The 22526-nt window shown below is 39.0% G+C and overlaps 2 protein-coding genes across 2 annotated transcripts in view; both read left to right on the plus strand.

The window, feature by feature from the left end:
- The window catches only part of cfdp1 (craniofacial development protein 1), a 29819-nt gene extending 24140 nt beyond the window's left edge, over positions 1-5679 (plus strand). The window contains exon 7 of the mRNA XM_084123741.1: positions 3241-5679. Coding sequence (XP_083979867.1) covers positions 3241-3331 — 91 coding nt within the window. The 3' untranslated portion in view covers positions 3332-5679. The remainder of the gene's footprint in view (positions 1-3240) is intronic.
- A 6740-nt stretch (positions 5680-12419) lies between these two features.
- Positions 12420-22526, plus strand: part of bcar1 (BCAR1 scaffold protein, Cas family member) — an 88689-nt gene continuing 78582 nt past the window's right edge. Inside the window, exon 1 of the mRNA XM_084125247.1 lies at positions 12420-12861. Coding sequence (XP_083981373.1) covers positions 12850-12861 — 12 coding nt within the window. The 5' untranslated portion in view covers positions 12420-12849. The remainder of the gene's footprint in view (positions 12862-22526) is intronic.

Below are 22526 nucleotides of genomic sequence, written 5' to 3' on the forward strand. Positions count from 1 at the left end.
ATAGTGAGTTTCAGGAGGAAGTGAAATCTTTTGGCGGAATAAGAGCTTTACATGAGTGCATTTGTTTCTGGAGGTGAGTAATTGCAAGGGTTTCATGCCACAGTTGTGGCTGTAAATTATCTCAGTAGTGCATCAAATATGTTGTTGACTTGCTTTGCTCAGAGTTGTGAATACCCCTCTATACTAACCCGGTCACCTAAGTTACCCATCCTACATTCCTCTGGGATAATGCTCCCAGACGCGTTTGGTGTAAAAACAAGGGAGGAGAGTCATTGCATCTTGTCCTGAGGGGATGATGATATAAAGTGATGTCATTTTGGCATCTAATGGCCATTCTGCTTTACTAGCGATAAAGAGATAGTTGCAATGAAATTGAATTGGATCAGTGTTTTGGACCCCATTGACTTTCTTTCATTGTAGTCACCAAAACACAGAATTTTGGTTGAAACAAGTGATTACCCGAATTTTTTGTCATTTAAACTACTCCTTTAAATCCCACTGCACACACAGCACTGATGCTCTGGCTTTCTTTAAATAGCCTGATGCTCCTCTTCTCTGATATATAGATGAAAAGAACTGTGTTAGTTCTCCATCAGACAGTTGTAGGGAGTGGAACAGTTACTAAATTAAAAACCTGGCCTGGGGGTTTAAAAATAAAGCAGAAGAAATTATGGTCTGCCACTGTTTCCATATTTCTGTTTCTCTGAGAGGGATGTGGTTTAGGAGGAGGGCCGCTGAAGGGTGTGGAGGACGCACAGACTGGAAAAGAGCATAGTGTGCAGGCCGCCAGGCCAAACTATATGCCCAGAGGACTGCAAGGGCTGTTTTCAGTGTCGCAGATCTCTCTCTCTTTTTGTTCTTACAAAATGTAGGACAACAAATGCACCCAGATCTGTCAGAGCTCACACAGTTGGTAAACCCAGGGTCTCAAGTCTCTGGAGGCAAACGGTTGGTTGGGCATCAGAGCTTCCAGAGCACTCTGGGATTGAGACACTGGGGTGAGTGACCCTCTGCTGGGATTTAGGGGGAACGGAGCACCCATGTGCCAGATTGTGCTCTTCAAAAATTGCAGGCAGAAAGCACAATGTTTACGGAATTGAATTAGGTTACTCTTAAACTAACATAGCTCTTAAATGGGTCAAACCATGAAAAATAAACTGTTTCTTAATTATAAAAAATATGATTATAAAATATTCAGTGTACTATTGAAACATATTATATTTTTAATTTTTTGAATTAAACTTCTTCCTCAGTGGAAAAATACAAATTTACCCATTCAGAGATGTGTGAGACCATTCTGTGTTCATAAACAGTATGATACATATTATTATTATTCTCTCTCTCTCTCTCTCTCTCTCTCTCTCTCTCTCTCTCTCTCTCTCTCTCTCTCTCTCTCTCTCTCTCTCTCTCTCTATATATATATATATATATATATATATATATATATATATATGATTATTATTTTGATTTTTTTGTTCAGTAATTGCATAATGCAATTCTTTTCAAAAAGGCTGGCTTTGAAGAATTGAAGAATCCGAGTGAGACAAGGACATTTTTATTTTATTTTTTATTTTTACTAATTTATGACTTTTGATGGCACAAAACTGATCATGAAGATTACGTTCATCAAGTACCACAGTGGCAGAACCCCCCCAAAACAAAACAAAACCAAAATTAAAGTCGCGTTGAAGTAGCAACGTGTCTTTTCTTCCATATTGTGATGTACATTCGAGAGCAACAGCATATCAAAAAAGTAAAAATGTAGGGCAGGGAGTCAGGGACAGTTCATCGGTTGATTGGATTTTGAGATGTGGCCGTTGCACTCAGAAAATTGAGGCATATGAACATGAGCTTGCAGGGGCAGGGTTTAAGCGGACTAAATTATTGAAAAAGTCCAGAGAGAAGTCTGTCATTTCACTGGAAATCTGGTTGTGATATTTTGATAAAAGATTACGAGGGCAATTTTTTTTATTATTATTATAAATAAATAAAACGTATGCATGGATGAATTGTTCTCAATAAGAGCAATAGCATTTTTATTTTATGCCTACTTTAAAAAAAAAAAAAAAAAATGTTTGAAAAAACACCACCATATAGCCTTAAACCAGATTGTGTTTTGAGTATGTGGGTGTTTGTATGTGTTTCACAGAGATCCCATTAGGACTTCAAACAAGACACAGGCAATCAGTTTTTGCTCTCTGTCTTCTTTTCATCATTGGTAGGGGCGTGATATGATATCTAATAAAATGTTCAGTCTCTGCTCCGAAGCATCACATGGCTGCTCCAAGGGTTTTCCTACTGTGCACACTGCTCTCCAGAACAATTCATTTAGACCTCACATAAAGCTTTGTGTAGGAGATGCCCTTCTCTGCTGATCGTCAGCCAACCTGAACCTGAACCCAGACTATTATGAGCAAAACCACCAAACCAATTGATGTCAGCCTGAAAGGGCTGTTTTATTTTCTTTGTTCTCAGCACCTGCTCTCACCTCGAGTATCGGTGAATCTTGTAATGACAATAAACAGGGAGGCTGAGTACATGCACATATAACCTGGATACAGGTTCACTAAAGCCACTGTTTTGCTGTCTGAGACAAATTTTGGCCTTTGATTGTTTTGAACTTGCCTTTATATGGCATTGACTGAATGACTTTCTTTCTTCTGTGGAACACAAAATAAGATATTTTAACAAAACATCTCAGTGTTGTTGCTTTTTTAAATCTATACAATGAAATTAGACCCCATTGAATTTTATTGTATGAACAAAAACAGAAACATTCTTCAAAATATCGTCTTTTGTGTTCTGTCATACTAGATATGGAACAACACCAGGGTTGAGTAAATGTTTCAAAGACCTGAACTGGGTATGTCAGATAAGGAAGACATCCAAAATGTGGAGAACCACACAGTTGCGAACCACAGGAAGTAGCATTGTGGAGCGAGCATGCCGAAAAAAAAAATTGTGTGTGAAATCACTGTACCACCTGAGTGCCTTAATAGCTGACATTTACCAACACCCCAGTGTCCCCACTCGCTGTTGTTGTGCTTCGTTCCAAGACAAAATGGGAAAGATGATATTCAGCATATTCAGTCATTGAACTCACACAGACACAAGAAATTGCAAGACCCCGTGTTTGTGTCATTGTCATTCTTGCCAAGTGCTTGTTTGCATGTGCTTTATTTCCTTCACCATTATCTCCGCGTCCTCACCATCTCTTCTCTCTGCTGCATGTGTCTGTAGGTACGTGGAGCGAAAGAACTTCCTAGAGAGAGTGGATTTGCGGCAGTTTGAGCTGGAGAAGAGCGTGCGTCTGAACAACATGAAACGGTGACAAGAGGAGACGGCAGACACATTCACTGATCACAACACAGACTGTCCCATATTCATATTCATATTCACCCTGCATACACTGTCGGTTTTCGTTGTCATATAGGTGGAAATATTTTTCAGATCTCTGGCCTGTAACAGCCCTCCAAAAACAGGTCTGCCTTCACAATCAAATGTTTGCTCATAGACAGCACCCACACCATCTTTCTCTTCTACAATTCATGTCGTCTTCAACATGAAAGAGAAACTGATCTTGAGTTTGTCTTCTCAAGGACTTTTCCTCAGAACCCCATTTTACAATCCGCTGAAGTACGTCACACACACCTAACCATTCAATGAGAGTGACATTAATGGGGAAGAAAAGCTCATCAAGATCCTCAGATAAGGGTTTTCAGCTTAAACTGAATTATTTTGCATAATTCATATCTTTGTTCTGACGGTGAGGCTTTTCGTAATATTAACGGCCAATATTGCATCCTATTTTGAGGCTGTCTACGCATAAGCATTCAGGAACCTTGTTCTTTTATTTGATGGTTAAATGAAAGGGTGCAGTTGTTTTTTTGTTTGTTTTTTTCATTTTTTTTTTTCATGTATACTTACTACTGTCTTGAGAATTTATTTTGTTAAGAGTGCTTGTATGGTAATTACCCTGCCGTCATTTTAATCGCGTTTCACTGTTTGACAGAAATAAATCATGTCCGTTGATTTGGACACTTTCTTTTTAAATGAACCATGTCTTGCTGTTAATTACTCTGACTTAATAATTAATGGCTCCACATCCTCCCTAAGGGCTTTTCCTTTTCTTTGCCAGCTTATGCCCCCCTTGTTGCCCTACGCTCCATCTCCACCACTGTCTGGACTGCTTAAAAAAAAAAAACTATCTAGGAAAGGAATCAGCAGGGTTTAAGTCCCGTATCTCTGAATCACTAGTGAGTCGAGCATGAATCCTTCCCCTACTCAAAACTATAATAATATGCAAGATCTCTCAATTAATGTTTTAATACTGGTTTGCCATAAATGGGAAAACAAAAATTTGAGGTCAGTAAGATTTTTTTTTTTTAAAGAATACTTTTATTCAGCAAAGATGCATTAAATTGAACAAGAGTGATATTAAAGATATTTGTAAAGTTACAAAAGATTTTATTAGACAAAAGATCTGTTTCTAATAAATCCTGAAATATCCTAAGAAAAATATTATATATTAAGCAGCACAACTGTTTTCAACATTGATAATAAGAAATGTTTCTTGAGCACCAATAAAAAAATAAAATAAAAAAAGCTGCATATTAGAATGATTTCTGAAGGGTCATGTGACACTGATGACTGGAGTAATGATGCTGAAAATTCAGCTTTGCCATCACAGAAATAAATAATATTTTAAAATATATTAAAACAGTTTTTTTAAATTGTAATAATATTTCACAATTTACTGTTTTTACTGTATTTGATCAAATAAACCTTGGTGAGCATAAGACATTCAACAAAAAATAAATTAGATTAAAATGTGGAAAGAGTAAATTAAAAAGATTAGAGTGATTATTGATGATTAGATCAGATTATTATTGCTTTGTGAGTATGTGTTATGTATGTTTCAGACTAAATTGCTGTACTGTTTGTTTTTGATGTAAATTCTTAATCCCCCTTAAATACCATGTTGGGTCTTTTGATAGGATGGGCGGCACTTCTTCCTTTCACTTTAAGATAATGGTCTTGTTTACATAATTCAATCTTCCCTCTCCCTGTGCGTAGGCCTGTGTGGGCACAAAGTTTGTTTACTGCCATTTCCTGCTGCTCGACAACCATTTAGAAGGATGTTCAGTATGTTCCACACATCTATCCAGATTTCTATAATGGCTGACCCCCACAGCAGTCCCCTGCCTCTCTGCTGCATTGCTTATTTCCCAAATGGAGATGAGTCGCTGTGCTGTGCTCTGATGTTGTCCTGTGCAGACATCAGACTCTGCAGGTGGGAATTTCAATGATACTGCCAAAATTCCCTCACTTAATCAATGTTCTCGAAGCTGGCACTGTGGCCTTTGTGTTGCACACCCATAAACCGCTTCATTCTAGACAGAAATGAATAAGTGTAGCTTCATGTGCATACAGAAACAATCAGATCACAATGCGCATGTACTCTGCCGACACTCCATGCATCGCTGTACTCTTAAAGGTGCTATATTTAAGAATGTTCATGTATTAATTGCTTTATTATTGTCAATGTGTAACAAAACTTTAAAAAACTAGATTTTCCACGACCTTAGGATGTCTATGAAAGCCTGTATAGACTGATTTTTATCTGAAGGACTCTGGATGTTTTGCCGGGAAAATTAAAAGGATGTGATGTTTACTGCGCTCCTGAGAGCCTCTCTTTTGTTTTATGACACATGAAATGATTGCTTGCAATGTTCACAATTATGCCGACAGAGCCATTCTGTACTGTATTATTAATGTTTAATGCAAATGGGTTAATTCAAACTATAGTCTCATATAGCCAGATCTATATATTCTATAGTTTCAAATATACCATATCACATAGCCAGATTTATATATTCTATAGACCAATTTGGAGTAGACGCCACAGTTACGTCACTTTCAGCTGCGCGCGCATAGTGGTGGCAGAAAAATAGCGGTAACAAGTAGAGGAAAATGGGCAAAATCCACAGAATAAGAGAAAAATGTTTTGTTGTGCCGAATCGGAATACAAAAAATATGGTCTTCATTTTTATAGAATTCTGTCGCTGAAGACACCTTTTGAAGCTAAACGCAGACGTTTATGTTGCAAGTCACAGACTGGACTGATGAAACCTGCAATGATTAGTCTAGCCTACTATTAAAGCATGAATTTTATGTAAACAGTAAGTCTTCGTAATATACACATATGCAGTTCATAGGGGACATACATACATAGCAGTTACAGCATGAAATAATATTTAAACCTATAACATTTTACATTACTTTTAAACATAGTATATAACATTTTTATCTCACAATTCTTGTCTATTTTTCTTGCATTTGCATGTTTATATCTCCCAGTTCCGACTTTATAACTCGCAATTGTGAATTTATATCACAATTCTTTGGGGGGAAAAAGTCAGAATTGCGGGATACAGTGAGGAAAATAAGTATTTGAACACCCTGCTATTTTGCAAGTTCTCCCACTTGGAAATCATGGAGGGGTCTGAAATTGTCATCGTAGGTGCATGTCCACTGTGAGAGACATAATCTAAAAAAAAAAATCCAGAAATCACAATATATGATTTTTTAACTATTTATTTGTATGATACAGCTGCAAATAAGTATTTGAACACCTGTCTATCAGCTAGAATTAGCATAGCAAAGACCTGTTAGTCTGCCTTTAAAATGTCCACCTCCACTCCATTTATTATCCTAAATTAGATGCACCTGTTTGAGGTCGTTAGCTGCATAAAGACACCTGTCCACCCCATACAATCAGTAAGAATCCAACTACTAACATGGCCAAGACCAAAGAGCTGTCCAAAGACACTAGAGACAAAATTGTACACCTCCACAAGGCTGGAAAGGGCTACGGGGAAATTGCCAAGCAGCTTGGTGAAAAAAGGTCCACTGTTGGAGCAATCATTAGAAAATGGAAGAAGCTAAACATGACTGTCAATCTCCCTCGGACTGGGGCTCCATACAAGATCTCACCTCGTGGGGTCTCAATGATCCTAAGAAAGGTGAGAAATCAGCCCAGAACTACACGGGAGGAGCTGGTCAATGACCTGAAAAGAGCTGGGACCACCATTTCCAAGGTTACTGTTGGTAATACACTAAGACGTCATGGTTTGAAATCATGCATGGCACGGAAGGTTCCCCTGCTTAAACCAGCACATGTCAAGGCCCGTCTTAAGTTTGCCAATGACCATTTGGATGATCCAGAGGAGTCATGGGAAAAAGTCATGTGGTCAGATGAGACCAAAATAGAACTTTTTGGTCATAATTCCACTAAACGTGTTTGGAGGAAGAAGAATGATGAGTATCATCCCAAGAACACCATCCCTACTGTGAAGCATGGGGGTGGTAGCATCATGCTTTGGGGGTGTTTTTCTGCACATAGGACAGGGCGACTGCGCTGTATTAAGGAGAGGATGACCGGGGCCATGTATTGCGAGATTTTGGGGAACAACCTCCTTCCCTCAGTTAGAGCATTGAAGATGGGTCGAGGCTGGGTCTTCCAACATGACAATGACCCGAAGCACACAGCCAGGATAACCAAGGAGTGGCTCTGTAAGAAGCATATCAAGGTTCTGGCGTGGCCTAGCCAGTCTCCAGACCTAAACCCAATAGAGAATCTTTGGAGGGAGCTCAAACTCCGTGTTTCTCAGCGACAGCCCAGAAACCTGACTGATCTAGAGAAGATCTGTGTGGAGGAGTGGGCCAAAATCCCTCCTGCAGTGTGTGCAAACCTGGTGAAAAACTACAGGAAACGTTTGACCTCTGTAATTGCAAACAAAGGCTACTGTACCAAATATTAACATTGATTTTCTCAGGTGTTCAAATACTTATTTGCAGCTATATCATACAAATAAATAGTTAAAAAATCATACATTGTGATTTCTGGATTTTTTTTTTTAGATTACATCTCTCACAGTGGACATGCACCTACGATAACAATTTCAGACCCCTCCATGATTTCTAAGTGGGAGAACTTGCAAAATAGCAGGGTGTTCAAATACTTATTTTCCTCACTGTATAAACTCTGAGGAAAAAAGACAGAATAATGAGTATATCTCACAATTCTGTTTATCCTTCTAAGAATTGATATAATTGGTGAGATATAAACTCGATATTAACTGTTTTTTTTTCTTTTCTTTCTTTTATTCCGTGGCTTCCACAGATTTCTATTGCAGACCTGTCATTTTCTGCCACGAGGTAGGCTCTGCCCACAAAAAACGTCATCGGTGTTTGCAAACACTAAATAGGTCTATATAGTCTCAGATATACCGTGAGTATTTTGGGGCATTGAATCACGTTCAGTGACATTCTCTTGTACTTTACATGTGCTATGCACGAGTGCGAGCACGTGCAATAAGTTGCTGGCTGCAGTTCACTTAACAGCCACAGGTGTCGCTAATAACAAGGGTTTCTGAATTCTACATATAGCCTAGTCTCAGCAGACTGAGCCCACGGACTGTTGGCTGCATATGGCACACAAAATTGGAAACACTTCGGGAGTTTCGATTTGAAGTCGTCATCTGATGTATTCTACAGGATTTCCAGGAGAAGTGTTCGACACGTTCTTTAACGGTTCGCCTGGAAACAAAGATGCCGTGATGCCAAACCCCCTTATGGAAGAAGCAAGCTGTTGTGTTTACAACTGTGACAATGAGCGCTTATCAGGATCAACTAAACACTGGATTTCTGAAAGTATGTGAAGTATGTAAAGTCCGCAGCATAAACTCTTTAAAATGCGTCCAAGAGTTTTACACATCAATTTTTTATTGTAGAGCAGGGTTCCTCAAACTCGGTCCTTGAGGGCCGCTGTCCTGCAGAGTTTAGCTCCAACCCTGATCAAACACACCTGAGCAAGCTAATCAATGTCTTCAGGATCACTAGAAACTCACAGCTAGTTGTGTTTAGTCAGGGTTGGAGCTAAACTCTGCAGGACAGTGGCCCTCCAGGACAGAGTTTGAGAGATATGTTGTAGAGATATGGACGTTACAATTTTCCTGCCCCCAAACATGCCGTGGAACACAACAAACTCTGATTGGTTGCTTTACGCTAAGTGGTCATCGGCCAATGAAAGCTTCTATGGAGTCCAGACCTTTTGCCGTCAGTCTGAACGAGGATAGGGGCTGCAAAGGCTCTAACACGGGTTCCTCAAATCCGCTAGAGAGTTACTGTTCTGCAGAGTTTAGCTCAACCCCTGATCAAACTCACCTTCCTGTGATCCTGAAGACCTTGATTTGCTTGCTCAGGTGTGTTTGATCAGGGTTGGAGCTAAACTCTGCATTTGAGGAACCCTGCTTTAACATGACATGAAAGCAAGCAACATCAATTTTTATTTTTTAACGAAGCTGATATTCGCTCCATGTGAAAAGCAATGATTCATGAACAAATCATTGTTTGAGTCAGATCTTTTCAATGAATCCAGTTCACAAAACCTGAAAGATTTGTTCACAAATTGGACAGATTTTCATTCTATTCCAAGTTCAAGTCACTGACTTAGTGATTTACAGCGAACAGGGGAACAGGGGAACATTATCAATGAATAATGGCATAAATTTCAGTCTGTTCCTCACACAATGCTTTTGTACAGTCTTCAGAAGACTTATAATGTAAGCATACAATATTCATATTTTTATGATGCTTTTGTGTCCTTTTTGAAGCTTGAAAGCCCCTGGATTAGACCAGCCTGAGGGTGAGTATGATGACTGAATTTTCATTTTCGGATGAACTAATCCTTTAAACATGCACGCAAGTCAAATCACTCTTTCCATGTGAATAAACACACTCTAGGCATAGTGGGAGTTTAGAGAGGTAACCACGCTCATTTTTATTCATGTCCTCCCCCTTCCACTCAAAGTCAATGGTAAGTGTATGGTATTCAGGAGTGGAGAGGAGCCTGTCGTCCTCATCTTTATTCAAACGCACCTGTCCTCTCCTGATTTCCTGATTTTACTCTCTCTCCTGGGCCTGAACACTGCTGTTAGCTCCTAAATAATGCCTTCATCCCTTTCTTTCTTTCACTTTTACCATTTTCCCAATGCTTTCATCTTGCATTGCACTTAGACATTTTGATGACACAAGTCTGATTTTCCTTTCGCAATTGTCTCTGCCATTATCATCAACTTTGAATTTCACTTCATAAGACTGCTTTCCTTTTCTGCATCTCAGTACTTGCATTTCACATCTCTTTCATCTTATCTTCTTGAGTACACTTCTTGAGTGATTTTATACTAGTAAAAAATTCTGATTTATTAGCATTATTTAGATAGAATGCACTGCGTATATGAGTAAGGCAAGCAGGCCAAAATGGATCAAATCAAATGAACCCACAGATCCAATGCTGTTAAAGAGGTGTAGACCCTTAGCAGTGTTCTATATAAAAAGACTTTTATGGAGCTACATGGCCTTAGGTGTCCACTCGGAATTCCTGTACCGTATATATAGCACAAACTTTACCTCCAGGCATGTGTATCTGTCTGTCACCAAGAGCATGACTTCAAACAGGGGCAGAAACCTTAAAAATAGACAGCGCTGTTAAGAGGACAATTATAAACAATCACTGTGATGAGAACCTAAAATAACAGCTGGCTAAAATGTTCCAAATGCCTCTTACCTCTAGGTCACCAGAGTTAAGAGGCGCTTTAAAACACTGCTGGGTATTTACTCCCTTTGTGTAAGCTACTATAAAATGCTTTCCTCCTTACAGTTCCAGTGCATTGCTTGCTGAACTACAGGCTTGATTTTAAGGTCTTTTAAGGTCTTTTGATTTTTTATGGCACATTTGCGAAAGCACTTGATGTCCTTTAAACATTTTTCTCTCCAATTTGTCAATAATGGCTAAATTCCAAAGATTTTTTTGCCACTAATTTTGCGGGAAAATGTGGAATCTTGCAGAATGGATTTAAATATGGGTCAAATGTGTTAAAAAGAGACTGCCACATTATCAAATTACACAAAATATGATATGAAATGAGCAGAGAGTGGTGAATGAATAAGTTGACGAATGAGGGGCGTTCCAAATCTGCAAGTTCTGCCCATGCAGACTCTGTATGGACCTGCTCATGGCTAATATCCAATTGCAGACCACGAGAAAGAGATTTTTTCTCTGTCTTTGCAGCAAATTCAGCCTTGGACTGGTTTGGCAGCCCACCAAAAAGATTTCCTTCTGAAGGTCTCCTTTCCTGTACTTTATCCCTCTCAACATTGGCTAATGTTGGCAGATGAAGGGAGGGAGTGTCATGACACCAATTTAACAGACATTTGAAGATAAGAAGAGGACCTTTGACTTCCTTCACACAGCTGCCCTGTATAATTAAAAGCCATTCATAGTGCTCATGGCATAGCTGTCGGTGGGAGCATTGGGAATGATACTGCTTATAAACTAATTGTCCTCCACAACACATACTTCTATCTGCTGTCTTCCAAATAACACATTCCTTAAAGGGAATTTCATTGTAGATGAGAAGCTTCTTGGTGTTTAATCTGAAACTTTTTTGAAGACGTGCTTAATCTTTGTTAGTAACCCCACCCCTAGAACATCATCCAGCATCTGCTAATTTGAAAGGCCAGACATTTTGTTGATATCAGCATCTTTTGGCCAATCTGCATTATTAATGGTGTTTCTTGTAAAGTCAAATGCTAGAATGTTTGCAAGTGGTTTCATCATGTTAATGGGTAATTGCTACTTTATAGGCCTAAAGATATACTTTCACTATATATTTTTGTTGTCTGCAGTCGTTCTCATTTCTGCAGATATGGCAGGATGAATTTGTCGCTGATGGTGTGAATAGGGCTTTCAGAACATTTTAGACATTTTCCAAGGATAGTTACCGCATTTTTGTTCAACAATAAAGGGATGTTCTCTGTGATTTGAGTGACAAAGCATTCATTGTCAAAAGCTAAATTTCCATCCAAGTGAATTTCACAAGTGTCATCATCACAATCTTTTTTCATTTATCTAGGCTTCTCAAGCAAGAAAAAATGTTGGGCGGGACTTGATTTTGAATTGTTTGGATCGTTGGATCATTGTAGTCCTCGGGCCAGTAAACACGCCATCAGAGAATGGAAGAGATGTTGCTGCAAGATGGAGGGGAAGCTAATTTGATTAAAGATTTACATTTGAACTGATTTCTACTCTGAATTATGTTAATGGCAATTTATGTATACTTGTATGTATTCATTTGTATATGCACGAAGTATTATTTGTAAGGCACAAAAAGTCGTTTTTCCAGTGAGACAAGGGAAAGTAAAACAGTATATCAATAAACAGGTCAATACCACGAAACGTGCATAAATACATCGAATGTAAATACACGCTATACTGTTCACAGCGCATAATATGTGTTTATCCACAGCGAGGTAACCGGACACTGTACCTTTAAACAGAACTTGATGATTCCATCATAGGGAGAGAGCGAGGGAGAGCGCGAGCTGTGCTATGAACTGTCAGTGTACACTACCGCAATACAGACAAACCAAAGGCGAGTCATTCCTTACTGTACGGGGAAAAAACGAGTGAAGAAGAGAAGCGTTTTATTTTTAAAAACCATTTTATTATCTAGCCCAGCAGCAGATCTCTGGAGAGGAGGGTGAACTGCGCAGCGCTGCTCGTGCGAGGTGGAGCGGAGACACATCTAAAACATTCACAATAAACTTCTCACCCCATCGAGACTCGGACTGCACCCTTACCACAGACACCATGGAATAGAAGGACTCCGAGAGAATCCTAACACCACAAATTGATGTTTTCTGCTGAAAAACCGTTAGAGGGGAAGAAACTGATCCGTTAAAATCAGCATCAAGCTCGTAGTGGATTGAAAGAAGGAGCTCAAGATGTCTGTACCGGTAAGTTCTTCAATTTAACCTTCAATCTGATTAACCGCTATGTGCAAAAGTTACTGAACTGCTTGATTGGAACTTAAATGTATTCTACTGGACGCACAGATGTTGGTCTGAAAGAATAGGCAGCTTGCTCTTGGTATATTGATGTGGTTGATGCACACTGTGGTTATTTGCTACAAAGCAGCTGTTCAGGATTTTTGTAGTTCACTCAAGACAGTACACACGAGCTGTGTGTCAAAACCTGAGTGAGTTGTCTACCTAAAAGCATTTTATTATTATGCGTCGTAGGCGCGTTCCGATGATGCCCAAAAATGCGGTATAGCAGCGCAAGGTTTTGACCCACAACCTCGGAGTCCGTGAGCTGTGCACAAATAGGAAGCAGAATTTCCCCATGACAGGTTTCCATAGTACTGTACATACTTCACGTTTCTATTCAGGTAATAACAACAACAACAACAACAAAAAAAAACGCTGTCGTTTTTTGGTATTTGAATAAGGATTTATGATATTGTCAAGAATACCTAAACAAACAAACAAACAAACAAAAAGCATTTTTTTTCACCCTTTTTTTAACTTTTTTTTTTTTTTAATATAACAAATAACTTGAAAAAGTGTTCCACCTCTTTATGAGTTAGGCTACTTGAAGGCCTATGTAAAGAACCAGTTTTGAAACCACCTTCATCAACTCTGTTGCAGCTTTAATCCCCCCCAAATTTGACATTTTCTAAGATTTGACCATGTTTTCTATGATAGTGTAAATCGGCCCCCTGGAGCAAAATGCATCTTGAAAGTAATTATCTCTTAAAACATTGCAGCCCTTTTTCAAAACACCTATAGAAATGGATTTGACTTTTCCATATTGACTGTTCCTGTCACAGTTGAGATTTATTTGTGAAATATGCATTGTGTTAACCTGTGGAACAAGAATCGATAAATAAATATTAATAATATTGCGCATATTCACAATTAAACATTGTTGACCCTGAGGCAAGATCAGTTTTTGCACCGTGGACCTGTTTCTTCCATCGAGTCTCGACCTGTGAGGACTTAGTTCCGCCTCCCTGCTGCTTTTGGCATCTCATTTCGACATTATGCTACAAGATTTAATGTTTGCCCTCACGGCTGAAGTTAAGTGGAAGAAGTCAGTGGATTACTAATAAAGAGCTGTGGAGGATGCACAGCCCTGCAAAACTTCATTGCCGATCCCTGTGGGAGGAATGAGGATAATTTGCATGTCTTGGCAGCTTACCTATATATTTCCCCACTGCTGTTTTTAGGAGAACTGGCATCTTGATGATGTTATGAATAAATAATAAAATCACTTCTGGTCTTTGCATCTGAGTGATGAAGTCTCTTGCTCAGTTTAACTCTTTAAGACAACGCTCAGTGGCAGTTAGAAAGAATTGTGTTTGTTCAGATTCAGCATCGCATGAGTACAGATGTCCCATGCCATTTTCAACAAACAGAAGCCAGATTGCTGTTTTTGCCCTGGGGTGATGGAGCTTGATCGCAGCAGCTGTTCTACCACAAAGACGAGAGTATGCTTTGCTAGTCTTGTGGCTCGTTTTCCACGCAACCGGTGTGATTGCGTTTACCTGAGACCAACAGATGTCCCAGAGAAGTGAAAAACAAACGAGTGTAATGGCTTAAAGCACATTAATAGTGTTTGCAGCCTATTTCATCAGTAAGATGGAAACCTGAATTGGTTTATTTATTAGAGCTGGTTATCAATATGGACTTTCCGTTATTCTCGATTTGTTTCAGATTATGATTTTATCCTGATTTATTTGGGCATGTTCCAGTTAATAATGGCCCTTTTTTAACATATGAAAGTAATGAGAACCTTCTATCTAGGTATTATGAAAATGTTAGTATGTGATCAAACTATGCAGTTCATTTTCTATATATTTAACATAATATTTAACGCAACCAAAATCCTGATCTGTGTATAGTTGATTAAACCTTAAATTGCATTTCTTGTGTAAAATTTTGGCTCAAGATCTTAATAGAAAAACATTTTTGTTTGCTTGCCATTATTTTGCAGTACACAAACTTTTTAATTCAGACAGCAAACACAGGTAAAGCATGACTTCAGATTTTTATCTAACATTCAGAAAGCCTAAAGAGTTGAATTATGTATTATTATTACTATTATAGTTTTATTGATATTTCGAATTTGCTTTTATTTTTATATTTTCAGTTTTTATGTGCTTTTTTTCATTTTTATATAGCTTCTTTTTGTGAGTTTTAGTAACCTTATTACTTCACCTTAAATTATTTATTTCAGTTAGTTGCCAAGTTCATTTTTTCAAGTTTTTCATATTATATTTATATTTTAGGTTACACTTTATTAAGGCGACGTGGTTACATTGTACTTACTCAAATAAGTACTGAGCAATATTAATTAACTACATACTTACTTACAATAGAGTTATGGTTAGGGTTTGGTTTAGAGATAGTTACTTGTAAATGCACAATTTCCTGTTATTACTATAGTAAGTACATGTAGTAACTTGTAACTATGTCACCTTAAAATAAAGTGTTACCATATTTTATTTCAGTTACCGAAAAATATTTTTTAGTTAAAATTGTGAAGACACTGTGCCACTGACCCTTTCCCAACATGTGTCCAGACCCATCTCCAAGCATATGAATTCTGCAAGCGTGTATAGATGCATACATGCATCCTTTAATACATAAATTCATAAGTTCGAGTTCTACACATGCTCAGCTTCATACATATTGATGTGTATTAATGTTTGGCTGTTAACGTCATTTGCCTCGGCTTTAGATCTTTATCCCATCCCCTGGACGGCTCCCAGAGTGCGCACACTACGACTGCAATCCCGTGCTTATTCCCCCCTGCCGTCCCTCAGAGTTCTGCCGCGAGAGGTTAAATGCGACGCCAGCAGGGAACGAGCTTGCTAGATCACTCTCAGACGCCTGACATTTGGTGCTTGTCATAGATGATACTCCACATACATATTAATAATATTGGCTTAGGTGAGCTGTCGCATTTCAATCACCCAATAAAGACCTTTTGCTATTTGTATGTGTTGCCCTGGCAACTAGAGGCCACCAGCCTTCCACATATGAGTTTCGTTGGCAGCGCAACTCATAGTAAACAGCGTATAATGCTACACATGCCATGCAAGGACAAGCACGACTCCAAAGGCGAACTGCGACAAGCGCTTGTGAATACATCTATGAATTCCTCTGAAATCACACTATTCGTGCTTGTCTTTGCATAGTAAGTGTCTCATCTCATAGACATTCTTGCCTACACACAGTCACACATCAGCGGCCCCTGTTTTGCCACTCCCGGCAGGCATCTTTATCCGTTTTCAGTGATTAAGGACAGACATTTTTTCTCAAGTACACACACACACTCTTATACCGGACGCATATTAATCCAGAAGCCAGCTGACACGCTCATTAGTTTATTGATGTCAGTGCAAGAGAAAAATATGAATGCTAGAAGCAGCTGCAGGTGAACACATGATGAATATGAATGTAAATATTAACGTTTATGTCACCTCAGGAGTCTTTTGACAAACAGCTTTTCATATTCATCTGATTTAAATACCATACTCATCAGTATGCAGTATATGTGTAGAGTGTGAATATTCCCCATTCTCGTTTATGTCTTGGTACGTTGCACACATTTTTGTATAAGAATACAAATGAAGGGAAAATTACATTATACATGATTTGTTTATTTATGCTGTGTATGTTTTCAGCAGTATGTTGTCTGTAGTATGGACAGTTGGATGTAAAACATAAAAATTGAATTACGGTGCGCGGCCACCGCTCACATTCTTCAGCTGATCTTTATCGATGACCATCCATCCATCCATCCATCCATCCATCCATCCATCCATCCATCCATCCAGTCAGTCTATTCTTTACTCTTAAAAGTAAAGGTTCTTTATCGGCATCTATGGTTCCATGAAGAACCTTTAGCATCCACGGCACCTTTCCATTCCACAAAAGGTGCTTTAGTGGGACATTTTTAAAATGGTTCTTTTAAGAACTGTTAACCGAAAGGTTTTTTATGGGAACGGCATCGCTGAAAAATACTTTAATAACCTTTATTTTTAAGAGTGTTTCTGTCTATTTCATGTTCATTCTATTTATCTATTGTTCGTTGTATGTTTCTATTGTTCTTTCTATCGTTCTATCTATTGTTCTATCATTCTTTCTGTCTGTAAGGCCTGTAAACCATTGTTTTTCTAATTACAAATTACAGGAATGTATACTTAATTTAAAATATTTTAATTTATTTTCATTCTACTTCCTTACATTTAAATTCGAATTGCAATATAATTATTGCTTATATATATATATATATATATATATTCATATCACAGAGTAAAGAGTGTCTCTTTCTGATTGCAGGATAATAATGCAGCGTGTGGAATTTGTGGTTTCAGTGATAATGTGCAAGTCTGCAAACTAGCTAACAAACAGATCTCTCCAAAAATATACTCTCCGACTAGTTTGTCTGAATAGCTCTTCATCCTCACCAAATGCTTTTCATCCTTTTTTTTCTTCATCTGTTTCTCTTAGTCCTTCATCTTTTGTCACTCTAAAGGTTTATATGGCTTCTTTTTGTATTTCATTTTAGTTTCCTTTCTTTTAACAGTGTGTGCGTGTGTATGCTTGCTTGCTTTTGTGTTGCAGAGCTCTTTTGCTGTTATATTTACTGCAGCGGGGGACATACTCAGTGTGAAATCCAAGTAGGCCCCTTATGATTTCAAAAGACGGTGTCGTTTTACTCACCCCGGCGTTGACTGTCCCGTAGACGACTGCTCTCAGCTGGATGGGAGGACACATCCCGGTCCTCACGGGACCTAAAAGAGTCACAGTAAACATGTCTCCTCTAAACAAGTCACAACTTCCCCCTCTTGACCCCAGGGGTGTTTAAAGTGTAACATCTTGTTTTCAGTGCATCAGATGGACAGAACCCTCTCTAGAGTTCTGTTTATGCTGCTGTTTAAGTCTTGTGTGTGTGTCTACGTGGCTTGGCTGCGCTGAGTTGCTAATGAAACACAGGGCTTTTTCACCATATGATGATTTGAACTCGGTGTAACCCGCTCTTTTGTTCCACTGCCCTGTAAATCTCTTCCGTCAGCATTAGAAGGGGGAGGAGGGGAGAATATGTGTGTGTGTGTGCGTCTGTGAATGGAGATTATGTTGGGTGTGTATGTGTAAAATTTGCATGCCTGGTGTTCATGTTTTGTGTTGAGTGTGTTTGTAGACAAAGAGAGAGATGGTGTTGTGCGTATTTGTTTTGCAGCTTGATGGACGCTGGATCCTGGTGTGGATCCTCATTATAGTGCAGCTGTGAAAGTGAAAGGGGGATAGAAAGAGCGAACGAGCGTAGTTGTGTGCATGCATCTGTGTTTTTGCCACTGCCTGTGCCAAATCGTCCCGTCGCCACCGTCGTAAATCTGCTGGCTGATGTGCGAGGTGGTCATATTAATGGAGCATCATCAATCACACCGGGCTGTCTGAGATTAGTCTGTATGTGCTTGATAGGATGGGGGAGGGAACTCTAGCTACAAGTGAACCTGACAGAAACATCTGCTTAGACTAGTCCAGTCCAGCAGTCCAGTCGAGCTAAATCCAGTCCAGTTTATCTAAGCTAAATCCAACTCAGTCCAGTTTAGCTAAACCCAGTCAATTCAACTCAGATAAGCCCAGACCAGTCCAGTTTAGTATGTCCATCTTGTTTGGTCCCAGTGTAGCTAAGAAAAGTCCAGTTGTACTCAGTTAAGTACAGCCCAGTCCAGTCCAGATTAGCTAAGGCCAGTCCACTTGTACACAGTAGGCACATCCTAGCCCAGTCCAGTTTAGCTATAACCAGTTCAGTTGTACTCAGCTAAGCCCAGCCCAGTTAAGTCCAGTTTTAGTTATGACCAGTCCATTTGCAGATTGACCAGCCTCTGAAATGCAGTGTGTAGCTCTGCAGTGATGAATGATTATGTGAAAGGGTCTGGTGGAGAGCAGGAGCCAGGGAAAGGGGGAAGGAATGAGAAGGAGACACAGATGAGACCAAAACTGGAAGAGTCAAGTGTCTGTCTCTAGAGAGCCAGACAATTCTATGAAAGTTATAAGTAGAAACATAAAATAGCTACAAAAGAGAAGCAGGGTGCAATAAAGGACACACAGAGATGAAGAAGACACAAGGAAGGAAAAACACCACAAGAGGCCTGTGAAAAGATAATGGTAAATGCAGAGGGAGAGAAATTGAAATTTTGAGGTAGAACAGGAAGAATATAGAAGATGCTTATGTTGACTACAGGCAGAAGACCATCCATTTGTATCTTCTGAGACCACCATCCCATCAATGTTTGACAAGCTTGACTAAACCTATTTCCCAACTGTGTGTTTCTCTGTTGAATAGAATTTGGCAGTTGTTATTTGACATGTCCAATGATATTTTTTTTGCGTTATTATTTATATACCATAACAGTATTTATTATTAATAGTTTTTGTTTAGTTAACAATAACAACACTGGTCCTGTCCTGAACCTCTCCAAAGGACATGAGTATGACATCATCAGCATCCGCCTGATTTTTAATGAACCTCTCTATCTGAAACCTCATTAAGGGCTTGTGAGTGTAGAGCACCTCAATCACGTACTCTCAGCCAAGTGTGTGTGTATGTGAAATATCATATTGTAGATGCACATGGGAACTCTCAATGCTAATGAGCGTGCTTGAGTGAGTGTGTGGCGTTGACATGCGAGTGTTTGCCTCTTATTTGATGTGCCTAAGCCACACTGCAGCAGCATGAAGAGGCTGTAATCTTTAGTTGAAGTCCCGCTAATCCATGTGAAGGTTACTGCCGCACTGTATGTTGCATTCCCTAAATTAGAGCAACAGTGCACAGGATGTATGCTTTGGAATGCAGCAACTCAATTTCATAATTGATGGATCAGGAAGATTAATCAACTTAACAACGTATTAACTACATTCCAGGTTTCTATATCCGACCTCTGGGATAATTCGGGGTCATTTAGTGGCATGCAACGTATAGTGTATGCTAACACTCTTGAAGCTATTATAATCAGGGTCCCTTGGATAAACAGCTAGCGTAATGCATAATTAATGTAATTTATTTCACTCTGGCGCTGGAATAGATTAGGGGTGCCCTCTTTGATTCGGCTTGACCTCCACCATCACCTTTGCATGGTCTTCCTTGAGGAAGCGTCTCATTGTAAGTCGTCACGGATGTGTTCTTGCTCCTGTTGACCTTTTCGATGATGGGAACTTGTGAGGTGTGATTGGGGATTTGGGGAGCTGGAGCACGAGACCGAAAGGTGAGAGAGAGGAGGTGATGGGAGAGAGCGAGGCAAAACGAGAGACAGTTTTGAAGTGTGTGACTCTATTTCACACAGCTGCTATAATGTGACCTTTCTGCAGACCATTGTCCCTCTCTTTCATCAATGCAGTGCGGCGGATTTAAGTTGCATCAGCAGCAGCATGGTGCTAACCTAATGTTGCATCTCCCATTTTTCCGCTAGATGGGCGACCTTTAAGCTGCTTGTTGCCTTTTTAATGCCGATGACAGTGAGCCATGGTTGCAGAAGGATAACAAAGGGAAGCTGCACGTTATTACTGCAGCTTTACGTTAAAAAAAAAGTAATTTGTGGGCAACAAAGAAGCTTGATGTGAAAGAAAATTGATTTTGAAGATTGGCTTTTGATCTCTCGTAGGAATTTGCAGATCTTGGTTTCGTAGCATGGCTGGTGACAGCTGGGATCTTGCTTTTGTGCCACTGTTTGGAGATTATCATTTGTTCCTTAATCACAGTCCCATTATAGCTCACATACTGTGCCAAACACATAACATTTATAATATTCACTTCCTCTTTGACTTGAAAGACAATGTATGTTTCCACCTTTATGATCAACAATCTGGCATTTATGGAAACCCATTTCTGCTTCAGAGTAAAGAAATAGTATCTGCAACCTTATACAGTTTCACCTTCATTGCATCTTTATATCTCTCAGTTGTCAGTAGAGCTGCACGTTTAATAGTTAAAAGATCGGAATCTCGATTCAAACACTTACGCGATCTAATTCCTAAATGACAGCAATTCGGCTGTCTATTAAACTTTTGACAAGTATGATTACAGCAAACAAATCAAATCTGCGTTGGCGCTGCTTTATTGACCCAAAGAGAGCAGTTGTCAAGTCTTTTCAACCATAAGACACATTATCATTAATTCTGTTGTTACAATGATTCAAATTATCACAAAAGTACTGGGATAAAAGTTTATAGTTCATATATAAAGGCTAAAGTCTATGGTAGCGATCACCTTTTGAAAATAACTCTTCAAATAAAGATTGTATCAGTGATATCGTTTAACCAGTAGGTGGCGACAAGTAACTGTTAAAGAACTTAAGTTGTCATTGAATCATTCATTCAAAAGATTCATCCAGTTCAAATATGCTGATTCATCCAGTAATGAAACAAGTAAAGTCTTTATGAGTGAGTCATTGAATCATTCATTCATTATTTTTTAAATAGACTGCTGCAATTAACATTTTGTTAGAACCTCTAGTAAATGTGACTTTACATGTTATTTTGTTTAGTTGTCTATTCAGAAACGTGGGAGTATCTGTATTTTAAACAAAATTTTGCGATTCTCAATTTATGTAGAATCGTGCAGCTCTAATTTGTCAGATTAGATCTCGCAATGTTTTTTTTTTCTCTCGTAATTGTGACTTTATATCTCCAAATGTGACTTTATTATGTGTGACTTCATTCCTTGTAGTTGCTATTTGTATCTCAGATTAGGGCTTAATCTGCAGTTATCTGCTTTCTTGTTACTCTTAAGATGGAAAGTGGCTTCTATAGGTATCCATTTCTTGATTTTTTTTTTTTTTTTTACATACAATCAGTTTGTATGTGCTGATGTTTTTCTTTCTTTATAAGGTCCTTGTGTGTGTGTGTGTTATTGTGTTAGTCTCAGGAGGGAGTAGCTATTACACAGTTTATGTGCTATAGGAATGCTGTACTTCCTGTACTCAGAGTGCTGTATAAGAATCCCAGCATGATCTCCGGAACGCTTCCAGACAACCACTGCAAACTCATCAGTTAACATTAATGAAATGCAGCCGGCTCTTATAGATATACCTGCTGGACATTCATATTCTCACAGTCTAGTTCTTCTCTCAAAGTTTCTTACAAACTTCTAATGCAGAACATCTAATGCATCTAATGCAGTTGCTTATGTGTGCTGATGTGAGACTGGTTTGGATCCAAAAGGTAGACTACAGTTCTAAGATACAGTAAGGGGCAGATTTACTAAACAGGGCAAATTAACGTGAGAGCGCAATTCCAAAACAGCGCTGTTTGGGATTGGAAAGTTCTGCGCGTGATCTACTGACGACGCGCAAATTAAAGAACACAGACGCAGTCAGATCATTTCCATAATGTCCAACGCAATCCACTAGTTAGCATCTGGTTTAAGGCATTCTTTTTTTGGGCGGTAAATAAGGGCGCAAACACCAGTACATTGACGAGCGCAAACCTTAGTAAATCACCTTGCGTGATTCAATTAAATACTCTCCGTCCATAAATTTGGCACCTGAAAGGAAACTCCTACAAATGCATATGCAATAAGGTCAGCTGCAAAAATAACTGTCCATGCC

The sequence above is a fragment of the Abramis brama genome, assembly GCF_963993115.1.
Source record: "Abramis brama genome assembly, chromosome: 9".
Lineage (NCBI taxonomy): Eukaryota > Metazoa > Chordata > Actinopteri > Cypriniformes > Leuciscidae > Abramis > Abramis brama.